At 43.0% G+C, this 18,615-nt stretch overlaps 1 protein-coding gene across 2 annotated transcripts in view; it reads left to right on the top strand.

The window, feature by feature from the left end:
- Positions 1 to 18,615, top strand: part of PITPNC1 (phosphatidylinositol transfer protein cytoplasmic 1) — a 255,599-nt gene that overhangs the window by 158,145 nt on the left and 78,839 nt on the right. For both annotated transcript variants that reach the window (XM_082679165.1, XM_082679166.1), the window contains exon 5: positions 5,082 to 5,153. In XM_082679165.1, coding sequence (XP_082535291.1) covers positions 5,082 to 5,153 — 72 coding nt within the window. The remainder of the gene's footprint in view (positions 1 to 5,081; positions 5,154 to 18,615) is intronic.

The following is an 18,615-nucleotide window of genomic DNA, read 5'->3' on the forward strand; positions in this document are numbered from 1 at the left end:
TTTAGGAAGGCAATGTCAGGCTGGGGGAACTGTAGGCATAAAAGCGTGGTAGCCAGAAGTGTTCCAGGGAATGGAAAGCGGTCTTCTGTGACTGGCCATGGGATGAATACAGGGCAAAGCCGGAAAGAAGATTCGGGTCAGATACAGAAGACTCCAGGTCTTCCCCTGAAGGAGAGAAACTGAGTCAGCAGAACTTGGGGGTTCACTGGATGTGACGGGTGAGTGTAGTGGATGGAATAATGTCCCCCTAAATATTCATGTCCACCGGAACTTCAAGTGTGACCTTATTTGGAAGTAGGGTCTTTGCAGGTGTAATTACTTAAGGACCTTGCGATGAGAGATGAAATCACACTGGATTTAAGGTGAGCTAAATCCAATAACTTATGTCTTACAAGAAGAGGACACAGAGACACACGGAGGGGAGAAGGTGAATGGAGACAGAAGCAGAGATTGGAGTTGAGCCACAGACCAAGGAGCGCCTGGGACCACCAGAAGCCGGAAGAGGCAAGGAAGGATGCTTCCCTAGAGCCTTCAGAGGGAGCACGACATTGCCAACACCTTGATTTCAGACTTATAGCCTCCAGGACTGTGAGAGGTTACATTTCTGTTGTTTTAAGCCACATTCGTGGTAATTTGACAGCCCTGGGAAACTCGTGCAGTGCAGAAGAACATTCGAGTTCAGTATGGACCATTCAAGTTTGGTGGGCCTAGAGGACCCTTGTTGGGGACAGCCAGTGGGCAACTGGACATGTGACAAGGGCAGTTGGGGTGAAAGATGTCAATTTGGGAGGATTCATAAAAAAGGGTCATGGAAAAGTCAGGAGCAGATGAGATCACTTGGTGCAAGAAAATAGGGTGGAGGGCAGAACCTAAGGGACCGCCTTCATTGAAGGAATGGAGGAGGGAAGAGAAGGCTGGGAAGGAGCTGCTATCATAGGAGGAATTGCTTCATCACATAGAACAGTGTAGAGAGCCCTACAGGGTGTGGATGCAGAATCAATTGCTGCTTTGGAAATTCTTTGATCATCAGTCATTTCCATACCATATTGCACTGGTTGAGAAAAAAATGGTAGGAGATGAAAAAGTAGAGCCAGCAAGCATCGACTGTTCTTTTAATAGAGTTTGATTGTGAAGACGAGGAGGAATGGGATTGGTTGTAGCTTGAGGAAGAAACATAACTGAGGGAACTTGATGCTTGTTTGTTTTTTTAAGAATATGACACTTTGGGGACTTCCCTGGTGGTCCAATGGTTAAGACTCCACGCTCCCAATGCAGGGGGCCCGGGTTTGATCCCTGGTCAGGGAACTAGGTCACGTGTGCCGCAACTAAAAAGATCCCACACGCTGCATCTAAGACCCGGCACAGCCAAAGAAAGAGAGAGAGAGAGAGAGGGAGGGAGGGAGGGAGGAGAGAAGGAAGGAAGAAAGGAAGAAAGAAAGAATGTGATACTTTTCATTATATTTTTAGATGGTAGAAAGGAAGCAGGGAGAAGATGCAAATAATCAATGAAACAAGTTTCTGGAGAAGAGACTTACATATATTTTTAACCCTGCACCTATTCTGTGCCAGGCATTGTGCTGGGTTTACCTGAATGATCTCATTGATCTTCTCAGCACGCCTACAGAGTAGAGAAGGAGAGTCCCCATTCTGTAAATGAGGAAACAGGCTGGGGATGGGAAAATAATTTGCCCCAGTTGATACATCTCAGGTCTGATGACTCCTATGTCTCAGTTCTGATCATTATATTATTTTTCCATTGGGATAAAGAAGGCAGCATCTTTCTCTGATTCATGAAGAATAAGAAGCATCATAAAGGAATAAGCAGGACTTCACTGGTGGCACAGTGGTTAAGAATCCGCCTGCCAGTGCAGGGGACACGGGTTCGAGCCCTGGTCCGGGAAGATCCCACGTGCCACAGAGCAACTAAGCCCGTGCGCCACAACTACTGAGCCTGAGCTCTAGAGCCCGCAAGTCACAACTACTGAGCCCGCGTGCGTAGAGCCTGTGCTTCGCAACAAGAGAAGCCACCACACTGAGAAGCTCGTGCACCGCAACAGAGTAGCACCCGTTCGCCACAACTAGAGAAAGTCCGCGTACAGCAACGAAGACCCAACACAGCCAAAAATAAAATAAATTAAATAAATAAATTTAAAAAAAAATAAAGGAGGGCTTCCCTGGTGGCGCAGTGGTTGAGAGTCCGCCTGCCGATGCAGGGAACACGGGTTCGTGCCCCGGTCCGGGAAGATCCCACAGCACTGACCAGCCTGGAGCTGGCCTGGCTGACCCAGGTCTGCCCACTGCCTTGCGGAAACCAGGTGCACTTCTAGCCTCTGGCAGGGTTACCATTCTGACATGAAAATAACCTAAGTCCTTGACTCAAAAATAACAACATCTGTTACCTTGCATAAGAGTTTTGCATTTTGTATTTGGGTTTAATACCCAAATGCTAAAATTCATTTGTTTGACCTTAGTTAAGTGGTTTAGAGATTCAACCGATAAAAACTCCTTGCGGGGTTCCACTCTGACGCACCCAGACCCACCTCCCCACCCTGAACAGCTCTGTTCTCTCGCCACCTTGTACTGTGCACACGTTGGATTTAGCCTCATGAATTATGGGTTAAAAAGGACAAATCGGTTCACCTGAAGCTTGTTATTTTTAAAAGGGTCTCTGCAGGTGTGTGTCCTCAAGTTCACGTGTTGATTGAGAGCTCTGCCGTGGGGCTCTGAGCCGCTCCATCTCGATTCACTATGGGAGGCCCCTCCTTGGAGAACTCCCTGGGTCTGGGTGTGAGGGCAGCAGTTGTGCAGTGAGAGGTTTGAGAGGAGACAGCAAAGAAAGTGTTAATGAATGATCGCAGGGCTTCATTCTCCATAAAAGCAATTACTGGGATTGATTGTTTCCATGTTTCCTTAGTCACGTTCAGCTTGCTTGTTTCACTCAGATTAAGACAGATGAACACCGAATGCACACAGGCATGTGATGTCAGCAGAATTATCAATGGCACATCGAAGGCCTCTGCCTTCTTGCACAGATGCCATTGGGGGGGGTCTCAGCTGGGCTGAAAGGGGATCACGGTCACGGTGGGGTGACCGTATGGGGCAAGGGTGCATGTTGTGGACCTCGGGGTTTTAGATAATGCATTCTCTCTCTTTCCTCCCCATGCATGGTATAGTGAGGTGGTTTTCCAACTTAAGCCTGCATCAGCATCCCTGGAGGGCTTGTTAAACACAGATGCCTGGGCTCCATCCCCAGAGTTTCTGATTCACTGGGTCTGGCATTGGCCCCAAGAATTTGCCTTTCTGAGAAGTTCCAGGATCCTGCTGCTACTGGCTCAGAGATCCCATGCTGAGAACCAGTGGGGTAGTCATCAAGAGCATGGACTCGGGGACCAGGCCACAAGACTTTCAATCCCAACTCTACTGTTCACTACCTATGTGATCATGGGCCATTTACTTACCCTCTCTGTGCCTCCGTTTCCTCATCTTTAACACACGGCTGATGATAATAGTTCCTACTTCATAGGGTGGTGACAAGGAATAAAGGAATTAGAACTTGGAAGCTCTTAGACCAGTGCCAGGTGTAGAATATGTGCTCTGTGTACGTTGGATAAATAAATAAAGGAGCCAACCTCTTGGACTGTGAGCGTGTTGGCCCAAGCCTCACTCCTCCAACACCAGCAGCTCCCAGTGGAGTTGCTAGGTCATTTTAGCCGGTAGTCTTCAATCCCATCTCTGGTGGTAGAGAAGGTGAATGCCCTGCTCAGTGCCAGCAGGAGGAAGGCTACATCGACATCCATCAATATCCTCTTCTCGGGCTTCCCTGGTGGCGCAGTGGTTGAGAGTCCGCCTGCCGATGCAGGGGACACGGGTTCGTGCCCCGGTCTGGGAAGATCCCACATGCCGTGGAGCGGCTGGGCCCGTGAGCCATGGCCGCTGAGCCTGCGCGTCCGGAGCCTGTGCTCCGCAACGGGAGAGGACACAACAGTGAGAGGCCCGCGTACCACAAAAAACAAACAAACCAAAAAAATCCTCTTCTCAAGCTACGCTAACCCTTATAGTCTACTGAATACATAGAATGGGCTCAAGGAGACGGGGACTCCAGGATGGTGTGCATTTGGGGTTTTTCTCCCCTGTGCCGACAGAAAGAGAGGCCGCATTTCATGTCAAGTTCAGCTGCAGCCTCATACTGATTTGCTGCCCTCTGTGCAAAGTTGGCTTGATGCCCAGCACTGTTACGTTTTATGCACATGATTTTATTTAACCCTCACAATGTCACTGTTAAGTAATCGTTATTTTACCTGTTTCAATATTGCTGGGGTTCGGACAAGTTCAGTGACTTGTCCAAAGTCACATGGCTATCAAGTGATAAATCCAAAACTAAAACAAGTCTGTCTGACTTCAGTAATTTATAATCTTTTTTTTTTACACCAAATTCTAGATATTTTATTCAAGAGTAAAAAGACAGAACACAAACACACACACATTCCACCCTGTGTTAGGCAGGATAATGGCTCCCTAAAGATGTATATGTTCAAATTGCTGGAACCTGAATTAAGATTGCACATGGAATGAGGGTTGCTAATTAACTGACTTTACCTTGGAAAGATTATCGTGGGTCACCTGGGTAGGCCTAAGTAACTTATAATCTTAAAGCTCTACGCTACCGCCTCTAGCTTTACATGAATATGTACATCATGGTTAAGGCTGGTTCCCAGGCATCCAGCAGTGGCAGCTACTCCCTGAAGTGAAGCACCCTGGAACTGGAATTGTCTCTGTTCCAGGGGGTTGCTCTTCTAAAGCCTGTGGTCGGACTCATAAAGCATATTCTTTTGGGAAATGTCCTCTTCGGCGACTTGCCTGATTGCTTAATTATTCTCTCCGGCCTGACTCCTGGATGAAATCGTGTTCACGTTGCCAAAAAGGTGGCTTTCCTTGCATACGGACATGGAACTAGTATCTTAACATTTCTGATCGTGGACAGTGCTCGCAACCAAACGGTCAGGAGAGCAGCCGGAGGCTAAACTGAAGATGTGAAGAGAGAAAGGACGGTGTGTTGATGAAACTTTTCTTTTTTTCCGTAGTGTTCCTTTCTGCCAAAATTCTCCATTCATATAGAAACCAAGTATGAGGACAACAAAGGAAGCAACAACAGCGTGAGTAGCCCCCTTGCCACCCCACCCCATGCCCCGCCCCAATCCATACCGCGCTCTCCCCTCACGGACTCTGAGAGCCCCTCACAGCTCCTGTGTGGCCAGGGCCAGCAGCACGATCTGTGCCTGGGACCTCAGAGAAGCTCTGGCTTTTCTTCTCATCATTCTGTACTTTCCATGGCCTCTGTGCAGAAATCTCTATCATCTGGAGTGATTGTCTCTGGGGATCAAGAAGGTTGATGGGGACCTTGGAACTCTAGATCATTGGATTGAACACAAATCTTCTCAATGACATTTGCTTAGAAGAATGAATGCAATCAGGTGTATGTGTGCACACATACATGGATACACATATTTTCTGGGCTGTGCATATGTTCACGTATTCACACACACACGCACACAAATCCCACCTTAAAAAATCAGCGTAACCCTCCAGCAGATGTTTACCTCGTGAGGCATTCTGACTCTCGCTAAATTTTAGCCAAGAACTTTGTTTATTAGTATTGCTTAAAATTCACTTCTGACCTGGCTTTTGCCCCACCTCTTTCTGTCGGGGTGATACATTTCTAAATCCCCATCCCCTTGGGAGTGGATGGTTTGACCTACAAGAACCTCACCCTGACATTGGGTTGTGGGTTCCATCAGGACGCATTGAGGGAAGAACCTGTATCTAGAAGCTGCAGGGCTTCACTTATTGATTTCTACTTCATTTTCATGTTTTGCATTTGTGGAGAAAGATGAAAATTGAGGCTGTGGCAAAATGAGTAAGAGAGTTCTGACAAGGTGACCCCTTTGGTGCCGTCATTGAGCCAAGGAGATGCAAAACAAGATGCAGGAGGCCAAGGAGATACCTAAGTGCCCAGAAGAACTATCTAAGGTCATAAACGTTGTCAATTTGAAAACCTTTTTTTGTGAAAACAGTCACTGAGATAAACTAAGAAACTCTCTAGAAGGGACAGCTTTGGCCAGGCTGACTCTGTTTCTTCATGTTGACATCTTCTAGAAATTTCCTGCCCTTGGCAAGAACAAATACTTCTAGAAAGTATGGGTGTGTTTGTGCAGAACTCAGGGTGTCCCATTCAAGGTGGAGTCTGCCTGGACAGAGCTTGAGTGGTTCCCAAGAGGAGTCACCCAAGAACTACATTTCATACCAGCATGATAAGGGAGGACACTGGTTCATTCACTCAGTATTCAATAAGAGCACATCCAGCACTCTCTATTTAGATGTCACTGTGTGAGCTGCATGGATGGTGTTAAAAACTCAGACCTGTTTCTCAAATTCCAGGGACTCATGGTTTAGGTTGGGGGCGAACCAACATATTAAATGACTAAAAACATTAGCGCGTTAATGGGCGTCCCTTCCTTCGGTGTGAAGAGTCACCACTAGTCAACCCTTGGAATGGAAAGCGCTTGAGGAGTGACATTCCATAATGACCCATCTATTCACAGGGACTGCCATGGCTTGTGCCCGGTCACTTCAGCTTCTTGAACTAAGTTAGGAAACCTGAAGATTATCAGGGGTTGACAAACTACTTTATTTGTAAATAAAGTTATTTTGGAACACAGCTACATTCACTCATCTGTGGATATCTAAGCTGCTTTCATGCTACACCAGCAGAATGAGTACTTACAACAGAGCTCATGTGGTCTGCAAAGCCTAGAATATTTACTACATGGCCCTTTACAGAAAAAAGAGTTTGCTAACCCCTGGTCAGAGGGACTCAGATCAGAATGGCATGCACCACATCTCCAAATTTGACCCCTTGATAGATCCATCCCAGCTGAATGCCTTCTCTAGAGTTCCTGAAACTTTCCAGAGAAGAATGCAACCTGCAAGGGTGCTCTTCCCCCAGTAAGTTCAGGATCCTCAATGGTTAGCGTCCCCTGGTGGTGGGTGACCTAACAGAGCCGTTCAGTCCCGTGTCCTTGTCAACAGCCTGAAATCAGAGGTACTTTGCTGGCCAACTGCGTCAAAGCCTCATTGTCTAAAATAGTGTTGCACAGTGTACCTTGAACCCTTCTTTTCTGATTGGAAAATTAACATGGTTCTTAAAACTTGGAAAACACACACAAAGAAAGCAAACCCAGTAGTAATCCCATACTTCAGAGATAACTGCTGTTAGCATTTTGGTTCATCCTGCAAAGTGTTAATGAATTTACTTTTCAGCCAATTTCCCTAAAATTGACTCATACAACATCCTGTTTTTACCATGTCATGAAGTATCCTTCCCAGTAATATTTAATAGCTGTGCTGCATTCCCTACTTAAATGTACTTCTTTGAACAGTTGACAGTCACTGGATCTTGAAGTGGTCTTGACCATTTTGATGTAGCTGTAGACCATCAGGAAAAGGGTGATAGAGATCAGAGATGCCTGAATTGCTTTTCCTGTCACAATTACAGGGTGCGGGGGAGGCAAAGGGGTTTAAAACATCTTTTAATCTTTCTAGACAAATCGCCTTGCTTTCTCTTTTCCTCTGTCGCTCTGTCCTGTCTTCATGAATAGTTAAAACCCGCTCCGTTTGTAGAGGTATGGAATGGATGTGCGGCCTCGCCTTGATCCTTACAGGACCAGCGTAATCTTCTGGTTTATCCTCAGCTCAGGTCTAATCTAAAAAAAAACAAATCACATGGTTATCATTTACTGTCTTGTATCCCCTTTTTTGGCAAGTGCTAGGGTCTTTTCACTACTCTCCTAGGAATTTAGCTTTGTCACTACTCTCTTAGGAATTTAAAATACCAGGTTAGTCACCCTAAAGTCAGGATCCGTGCTTACAGTCAGCACCCTCTACCCACGCCAAAGGCCAGTTCTCTCTGAGACTTAGGCTGGCCTGCAGGAGAAGCACTGAACCCCAGGGCACCTGTGGGCAGTCCATGTCAACACAATTTGCTTCCTCTGGGAGAAATGCCAGCTAGTGTACCCTGTGTGGCCTCCACCTCCACAACTGGCTGGCTCTGAGGCTGCCCGGGGGAGCCAGCTCCTTATCTCTCTGTCATGGCACCCAACTTGCCCAAGTCCGAGTTCACTGAAGAGGCCCTGCATGTGTTTGCCCAGCCTCTGCCTGGCTCTGATCCATAAATCCCCAGGTCTTGCTTCTGAGCTATTGGACCAGACAGGCCAGCCCCAGCTTGATTAGACTTCTTCTTTGCCAATTCGTCTTCCTCTAATTTCCATATTCAGCAGCAGCTGTTGGTTACCCAGCTGGTTCAAGCTTGGTCCCTGGAGGCAGAAAAGGAAGACTCCATTGGTTTTCATTCACACTTGTTAATGTTTCCAAATCAGAACTTGAGAAATATATATTTATGTAATAATACTTCATTAAAAGATAGCTTTGTCCAGGGGTTCAAAACTGGAGCCTTAAGCAGATGGTGTGTGCTGGCATGCTCTTTTTCTGTCCAGGGATGAGTATGGAGTTTCTGGTGGGAGGCAGAATTGCTAAAGAAAGCAGTGCAGTGGTGGGTGTTTCTCTCGTCTCACTGCTTTGCCAAATTATTTAATAAACTCAGGCCACTTCTTTGCATTTTCTGGGTATATAGTCTTATCATTCAGCTACCATCCTTCATACTGCTATCTGCACCCTATTTCCTTCCCTACCTGCCAAAACTTTAATGAAATGGATGACGATAAGAAGCAGTAATTAAATTGAAAGACGCTAGTGATAATCATATTGATTACTGATCGAATAGAGTACATGCTGTTATCCTATTATCAATTACCACCTAAGTCATCTTTTTACATGACCCAATATCTAGTGTAAAAATTGGGATATCTAGATTTAAATATCTTCTCCTCCTTGTTAAAATAAAACTAGTATATTTATGATTGAGAAAACCTGTAAACTGTGATTACATTAACCAGGACACAATGGGGAAGTTGTCTTAAATCGAGACCCATTTGTTTTATGCACATACTGATGAGAATTCTTTAGGCCTTAATTAGTGCTGAGGAGGATGGCACCATGCCAAAAAGTAAGGCTCTGTTGTTTGTCCAAGGCCATAAATCTAGATCTGGGAGAGTCAGTGCTTATCATTCGAGTGTCAGCTGCTGCCAGGTTACTGTTGTTCATTGTGGTTAATGGGGGGCAGCCTTGCGTCCACTTCCTCTTCCAAACAAAGCAGGTACCACTTAAAAGCAGTGGTTCTCAGCCTTGGCTGCACGTTGGACTCATCTGAGAAGCTTTAACAATGGCTCCTGCTTGGGTTCCACCCATCCTGGGATCCTGATTTAATTGGTCTGGGGTGCAGACTGGTCTAGGGCAGTGCTTCTGACACTGTCCCTCTAGGAACACAGAATTTTCCAATCGGAAGTGTGTGGACTTTTTTTTTTTTTTTTTTTTAGTGAAAACGTATGCATTTAGCTACAACATTTGAAATTAAATTGCAGGTATCATAACACTTTGCACCTAAATACTTCAGCACGTTATCTCCTATGAACAAAAGCGTTCTCTCGTTCTCTTGCATAATAATAATACCATATCACATCCAAGAAATGTAATATTGATAGAATAATATTATTCAGTATGAGTCCATATCAAAATTTCTCAAATTATCTCCAAAACATCCTAGCTATTTGTGTTGATACAGGATTCAATCAAGAATCATGGATTTCATTTGATTATCTCTTCTTTTTAGTCTCTTTTAATCTAAATTCTAGAATAGTACCTTTGGCTTTTTTTCCTTAATGATAATGACATTTTTGAAGAGTCCAGGTCAGTTGTCTTGTTTACACTCTGGATTTGTCTGATTGTTTCCTCGCGATTAGATTCATAATAAACATCTTTGGCAAGAATACTACAGAAGTAATGTTGTTTACTTCCCATTGCGTCACATCAGGAGGTTCATATGCCATTGCCCTGTTATTGGTGATGCTAAATTTGATCACTTATTTAAGGTGGTGTCTTCTAGAACTCTTCATTGCAAAGGTACATTTTTCCTTTGAAATTAATAAGTAATCTGCAGAGTAATTGGGAATGAGCATATTTAACAAGCTCTTATGGTTATTCTTTTTTTAAAATTTTTATTGGAGTATAGTTGCTTTACAATGTTGTATTTGTTTCTTGCTGTACAGCAAAGTGATTCAGTTATATGTATACATATATCTGCTCTTTTTTGGATTTCCTTCCCATTTAGGTCACCACAGATCATTGAGTAGGGTTCCCTGTGCTAAACAGTAGGTTCTCATTAGTTATCTATCTTATACTTAGTAGTGTATGTATGTCAATCCCAATCTCCCAACTTGTCCCACCTCCTCCTTCCCCCCTTGGTAACCGTAAGTTTGTTCTCTACATCTGTGACTCTATTTCTGCTTTGTCAATAAGTTCATCTGTACCATTTTTCTAGATTCCACATAGAAGTGTGTATGGCCTTTTAGAGTCTACCCTGCAGTCAAACCTGATATGTTCTTTTTGGAGGGCGTAGGATATGCCATCCCCACCCCATCTGAGGATCTAGACCAATGATTCTCAATCATGGCTGCATATTAAAGTGACGTGGGAAGCTTTAGACTCGCTGATGCCACCGTCCCACTCCGCAGGATTCTGATTTCATTTGTCTGGGATTGGGGTCCAGTCACTGGGATTTGTAGAGCTCCCGCAGGGGAACCTAAGAGCCATCAAGGCTGAGAACTACAGATTTAAACGAAATATTAAGTGCTATTTAAAACCAACAGTGAATACTTAGGAAATCAGGTTTTCCAAATTTCTTCACTTCTTCATACCCTTGCAAACAGAACAGTTTACAAAAAGCATATTTATAACCACCACCACCCCACACACACGATAAAGGGGCCGGGGGGCACTATATTTCTTCTCATTAGCCATTATTCCTCAGCAGTGAAACTTCTCTGACCAGATGGAAAACATGTCCAGTTTAGTTCCTGGAAGCATGAGGCTCTGTCCTTCACAGAGCTGCCCTTGGAAATTGCCTAGAAAAAGTTTTTGGATTTTTTTTTTATATAAATGTATTTATTTTATTTATTTATTTTTGGCTGTGTTGGGTCTTTTTTGCTGCGCGCAGGCTTTCTCTAGTTGCGGTGAGTGGGGCTACTCTTCGTTGCGGTGCACAGGCTTCTCATTGCGGTGGCCTCTCTCGTTGCGGAGCATGGGCTCTAGGTGCGCAGGCTTCAGGAGTTGTGGCGCACGGGCTTAGTTGCTCCGCGGCATGTGGGATCCTCCCGGACCAGGGCTCGAACCCGTGTCCCCTGCATTGGCAGGCAGATTCTTAACCACTTCGTCACCAGGGAAGTCCCCAAGTTTGGGGAATTTATTTAGTTTCTAGTTCAGCTATGTCATAATGAAAAAACACAAAGTTGTTCTTTGTGAAACAAAAAGATATGTATTGAAACCCCAGCTCTATGACTTAAGCAATGGAGTCTTGGCTTCTTCATCGAGAAAATAGAATAAATAATGCTTGCATCACAGTGTGGAGGATTCGTCCAGGTTAATTTACCTGGAAGCACTTCATAAACTGTAAAGTGCTATACAAATATTAAGTATTGCTTCAGTTATGGTCCTACCTTGGGATTAACTACGTTACAGATGATTTTCTAATGAGACTCTGCTTTTGTCTGAATTGTCAATTAACCATTTCTTGTCAACAAATTTTGAGTACCTACTATGTGCCAGGCATTGTAAGAGGCAATGAGGATACAGCAATAAGACACACAAGGTCTCCACTACTCATGGAATGGGGGAAAGCACATAATAAGCAAGTAAACAAAGGATTCCAGTTGTAGGAAGTGCTAAGAAGGCGATAAATAGGATGGAGGGGAGCTCAGCTAGAAGCCATGTGGTCAGGAAACGCCTCTCAGAAGAGGTGACAAATCCATGTGAGACCTGAGGCTGGGAAGGAGCCGACCCTCTGAAGGGTTGTCCAGGCAAGGGGACTGTTGTAAGCTGAGTTTGTGTCCCCCCAGAATTCATGTTGGAGTACCTGAGACTATAACTGTGTTTGAAGATAAGGCTTTTAAAGAGGTGATTAAGTTAAAAGGAGGCCGTTAGGGTGGGCCCTAATCCAATCTGACGGTTATCCTTCAAAGAAGAGGAAACTTGGATACACGAAACCAGGGAAGTGCAAGCACAGAGGAAAGACCACATGAGGATGACCATGTGAGGACACAGCAGAAAGCTGGCCATACTAGACCAAGGAGAGAGGTCTCAGAAGAAACCAAACCTGCCAACACCTTGATCTTGGACTTCCAGCCTCCAGAACTCTGAGAAAATGGAATTGCGTTGTTTAAGCCACTCCATCTGTGGTATTTTGTTATAGCAACCCTAGCACACTAATACAGGGACAAGAAGGGCAAAGGCCCAAGCCCCTGATGCAGCCTGGCATAATCCAGGAACTGTCAGAAAACCAGCAGCCAGAGCACTAGGGATGAGAGCAGACTGGTAGGAAATGAGATGGAGGAAGTAACAGAAGCCAGATCGTGTAAAACCTATGAGGCCGTAGCTAGAGGTTGGATTTTAGCGCAGTGGGAAGTTATGCGGGGATTTTAAACAAAGGAGAGACATGATATTTAGGGTTTTTTTTTTTTAATAAATTTTTTAGTTTGGAATTGTCTTAAATTTACACTAATATTGCAAAGATGGTGCAGAGAGTTCTCATATACCCTTTACCCAGCTTCCCCTAAATGTTAACATCTTATATAACCATGAATCATTTTTCAGAACTGCAGACTTGATTCAGATTTCACCAGTTTTCCCACTAATGTCCTTTTTCTGTTCCAGCATCCAGTTTAGGATGCCCAATTACAGTGTGTGATTTATGTCTTTCAACGTTTGTTCTGGCCACTCTGTGGAGGGTGGTGGGAGGACGACAGGAATAGAAGCAGGGATTCCAGTTGGCAGCAAGTGCAAGAATCCAGACCAAAGATGATGGTGGCTTGGGCTGGAGAGACAGCAGTGGATAAAGATAGGTGTATTTTGGAAACAGACTGACTTTCTTTGGGGGTTGATGCATCAGATGGGGGCAAAGTAAGGATGACCTCAGGATTTCTAGCTTTGTCTTTGGACCCTGAGTGGGTGGTAGGGAACAGTGCAGGAGAAGCAGGAAGTCAAGTGCCCCAGCAGGGACACAATCAGTTTGAGATACCAATGAGACTTCCAAGTGGAAATGGTAGGTAAGGAGTTGGATATATGAGTCTGGAGTTCAGAGGGAGGTGTAAGGTCATGATTCAGAGATAGAAATAAGTGAGGTTATTTAGGAAGAGGAGTGACAGAAAAAGGAAAGTTCTGGTTGCTCCAGGATGGAGAGCACCCTGGCCCTGAGAAGGACTTTCCCATGGCTTTCAATCCAGCTTCTGACTATTTTCTTTTCTCCGTGGTTAAGACCAAGTCATTTTCAGTCACTGAGTTGTGCTTGATTTTGGGGAGCTAGATTATCTCATTTAGTCAACTACATAGGTCCACCTGAGAAATCTAGTTTCTTCCCCTGGATGGGTGTCTTCTTTGGATGAATTGAGGAAACATTTCAATATTTTGACTTGGCTCAATTTGCATTGCCTTGGAGAGATGGCCAAAAGAGTTCTCCTCCTGACCACAAATAGTTCCCACTGGAAGTTACCAACCGACAAAGAGGGAATTTCACCATCTAAGGAGAGCTCTATTTATTGAGGATTTGTTATTGCAATAGTCGTCATGAAGTTCATTTCATTAGTATTAGTATTTGTATTGATGTTAAAATCAAGAGGGCAGTATGGATGGATGTAGGGTAAAATAATTTATTTACCCATTTCAAAATGTACTAAAATTAATTTGTGAAGCAGGGGAGCCCGTGAGAACCGTAGAATCCATATTTACAAGCCTTCCTTAAATGGCTTCTAATTGAGGATTAGAGAAAGGAAAAAGCATTTGCTTTATTTTTAGACATGATGTCTTCAACTTAACCTTAGATTATTATAACCAGCCACCTACAAAATCTGCAGTTTTCTCTAATAAGTCATCAGAACATGCTGAAAAGAAGTTTGCACAAAACACCCCCATTTGCAGTTTTGAAGGATTATTATCCATTTTGGTACATGAAGTGGAAAAGTCAGTGTCCTTACTCAGTCTGTGTCTAATAGTATCATTTTGAGGACAATGGAAAACATTATATTTCATTCCTTAAGATGTTGCCTTTGCTCTTTGTGGTACAGTTTGCCATCTGAGAGCTAGATGTTAAAAAAACAAACAAACATGTGGGCCAAAAGTGCATCTATCCAGCATGAGGACTAGCTCTCTAATTGAGGAGAATCACGATGCAGGTTATCTCTGCCTTCAGGGAAGCTAGAGATTGTTGGTAGTAATCATTATTGTTAATAGATATAGCTCAAAGTAGTATTCGCTTTCTGTGTAGGCCTGGCTCACTGGTGCTCTGGTAAATCTAAAAAAGACCTGACTGTGCTGACCAGTTAGTACTAAGGGTTAAGAAGACAGTTAATCAAACTGGTCAAAAGCAGCAACATCAAAGGGACGAGCCTGAATTCATGGTTAGGAAACCAGTGGACAGAGCCAGAGAAGCAATACCAAGTGTCAAGGTCTAGGTGACCATTTTACAGCTACCATAGTAATAATTGATTCAAGCACGAGTCACCAATGGATGCTAAAACCATTGAGTGAAACAGTATTTGGGAACAGGAATTTACACTGCCTCAAAGTATCATCCCAGAGATTATTTATTAATTATGAACAGTGGAGAAATCTAGTGGATGCCATCAAGTAAGCAAATTTTACATTGCCAATAATAGGACAGAATGACATACTGTGCCTCCCATTGTGATACACTGAGGACACAACGTCACAATCATAATATGGGTTATCCTTGCCAAAAATATTTAACCTGAATCCAATCAGGAGGAAGCAATCAGACAAATCCAAACTGAGGGACACTCCACAAAGCAACTAGCCAAAAATCCTCAAAACACAATGTGTCATCAAAGACCAAAGACCAAAACAAAACAAAAGCCTGGGGGACTGCCCTAGATTAAAGGAGTCTAAAGGAATTCCGACAAGTGAATTTAACACCTAATCCTTGATTAGATTCTGGATTAACAAAAGGGGTGGACTTGTGTAGGACACAGAAAAGATATTATAAGACAATTGGGAAATGAATCTGGACCCTATATTACCTAATAGTGTGGTATAGTATTGAGTCAATATTAAATTTCTTGCCTGTGATTATTATATTGTAGATATATAGGAGAATGTCCTTGTTCTTAGAAATACATGCTGACATATTTAGGAAGGAAGTACCATGCAACATACTTTTACTCTCATATGGTTCAGCCAAAAAAATTTATGTGTGTGTGTTTTTCCTTCTTTAAAAAAGTCTTGGGGGCTTCCCTGGTGGCGCAGTGGCTGAGAGTCCGCCTGCCGATGCAGGGGACACGGGTTCATGCCCGGGTCTGGGAAGATCCCACGTTCCACGGAGCGGCTGGGCCCGTGAGCCATGGCCGCTGAGCCTGCGCGTCCGGAGCCTGTGCTCCGCAACGGGAGAGGCCACAACAGTGAGAGGCCCGCATACCGCGAAAAAAAAAAAAAGAAGTCTTATAAAGATAGAGGAACTATTCACATGTTGCAATGAGATGTCAAATAACTTAAAGTTACACAGTGAGTTTTTCTTTTTTTGTAGTCACGAAGCAGAAGCTTTCAGTCTTCTCTCTCTTTTTGGTGATATCCTGATTTCATTAATGAAACAGCAAAATAATTAGCCTAATCATAAATATTGTCAGCATCAACACTGATTCTATTCACCCAAAAGATGTTTACAAAGAGGAGATTTTTTGAATTGCAGAAGCCCTAGGTTCTCTCTTGTAATTTCACACTCTGGGCTGTGTCTTGAAGTTTTGAAAAGGCAGATGGAGATGATTCAGACTAGACTTCTAAGTGTACAACCCTCCTAAGGGTTAGAGCCCAGGATATGTACCACCATAGATATTTGTATACTACAAATATTTGTATACTACCCTATTTGCATCCCTCCAAGTACAGCCCTTGCTCATTTAACTGCCTCTCTAACCCATTCAAAGCTCTCTGAAGGCAGACACCATGATTAATACCAACACAGCCTTAAGGCACCTAGGAACAATCTAATTTTTATAGACAAAATTTTGTTGAAGGGCATAACAGAGACCTGAATACATGATAAATACTCCATGTTCATGGATGGAAAGACTAAATACAATAAAGAAGTAAATTATTTCCTAAATGAATCTCCAAATTAAATGTAATTCCAATCAAAACCCCAACAGGATTGTCATAAAATTGAATGTAAAATTCATATGGAGGAATAAAAGTCCAAAAACAGCCAGTATAATTTTTGAATAAAGAACAAGGAGGGAGATTCATCATACCAGATAGCATAACCATAGTTAAGTGTGGTATTGGCACAAAGATAGAAATAGACCCAAGCTGGTAATGAGAGTTTGATACATAGTAGTTAAGGCAGCTTGGAAAGATAAATTTCTCAGGAAATGACATTGGGTCAATTGACATTTCATATGGAAAAAATAAAATATTGGATCCATACCTCTCGCCATGTTAAAAAAAAAACAAAAACAAAAAACTCCTAAAGGAATTTATAAACTTGAGTGAGGGAAGTCATTTAAGAATATACTGTTGGGAAATAGAGAATGGACTTGAGGACACGGGGAGGGGGAAGGGTAAGCTGGGACGAAGTGAGAGAGTGGCATGGACATATATATACACTACCAAATGTAAAATAGATAGCTAGTGGGAAGCAGCCACATAGCACAGGGAAATCAGCTCGGTGCTTTGTGACCACCTAGAGGGGTGAGATAGGGAGGGTGGGAGGGACATGTAAGAGGGAAGAGATATGGGGATATATGTATATGTATAGCTGATTCACTTTGTTATAAAGCAGAAACTAACACACCATTGTAAAACAATTATACTCCAATAAAGATGTTAATAAATAAATAAAACGCTAAATATATATATATATATATATATATATATATATATATATATATAGTTGGGACTTCCCTGGTGGCGCAGTGGTTAAGAATCCGCCTGCCAATGCAGGGGACATGGGTTCGAGCCCTGGTCCGGGATGATCCCACATACCGTGGTGCAGCTAAGCCTGTGTGCCACAACTGCTGAGCCTGTGCTTTAGAGCCCGTGAGCCACGACTACTGAAGCCCACCCACCTAGGGCCTGTGGTCCACAACAACAGAAACCACCGCAGTGAGAAGCCTGCACACTGCAATGAAGAATAATCCCCGCTCGTCACAACTAGAGAAAGCCCGCGTACAGCAACAAAGACCCAACACAGCCGAATATTAATTAATTAATTAATTTTAAAAAATATATTGTTTATGGATACATTTACATATTGTACAAAATATAAAGTTTATGAAAATATGGACCAGATTCACAACAAATTTATGATAGCTGTCAGCATGGAATAGAAAGGAAAAGGACTTTAACTATAAATGTGAAACTTTCTTTGAATAAAGAAAGAAAGAAAAGGAGGGGCAGAATCAAATATGGCAAACCATTTACATGGGTTCATTTTGAGCGGTGAGTAGTGACTCTTTATTATATGATCCTTGGTATTCTTCTGGCCATTGGTCTTTTTTTTTTTAATTTTATTGAAATATAGTTGATTTACAATGTTGTGTTAATTTCTGCTGTAGAGCAGATTGATTCAGTTATACACATATATATTCTTTTTCATGTTCTTTTCCATTATGGTTTATCAGAGGATTTTTAAAATTTTTTTTGAATTTTATTTTATTTATTTGTTTATACAGTAGGTTCTTATTAGTTATCTATTTTATACATATTAGTGTATATATGTCGATCCCAATCTCCCAATTCATCACACCACCACCCCCCCACCTGCCACTTTCCCCCTTTGGTGTCCATATGTTCTCTACATCTGTGTCTCTATTTCTGCCCTGCAAACCGGTTCATCTGTGCCATTCTTCTAGGTTCCACATATATGCGTTAATATACGATATTTGTTTTTCTCTTTCTGATTTACCTCACTCTGTATGACAGTCTCTAGATCCATCCACGTCTCTACAAATGACCCAATTTTGTTCCTTTTTATGGCTGAGTAATATTCCACTGTATATATGTACCACATGTTTATCCATTCATCTGTCGATGGGCATTTAGGTTGCTTCCATGACCTGGCTATTGTAAATAGTGCTGCAATGAACATTGGGGTGCATGTGTCTTTTTGAATTATGGTTTTCTCTGCGTATATGCCCAGTAGTGGGATTTCTGGGTCATATGGTACTTCTATTTTTAGTTTTTTAAGGGCCCTCCATACTGTTCTCCATAGTGGCTGTATCAATTTACATTCCCACCAACAGTGCAAGAGGGCTCCCTTTTCTCCACACCCTCTCCAGCATTTGTTGTTTGTAGATTTTCTGATGATGCCCATTCTAACTGGTGTGAGGTGATACCTCACTGTAGTTTTGATTTGCATTTCTCTAATAATTAGTGATGTTGAGCAGC

Source organism: Grampus griseus (assembly GCF_964374135.1).
Source record: "Grampus griseus genome assembly, chromosome: 20".
Taxonomy (NCBI): domain Eukaryota; kingdom Metazoa; phylum Chordata; class Mammalia; order Artiodactyla; family Delphinidae; genus Grampus; species Grampus griseus.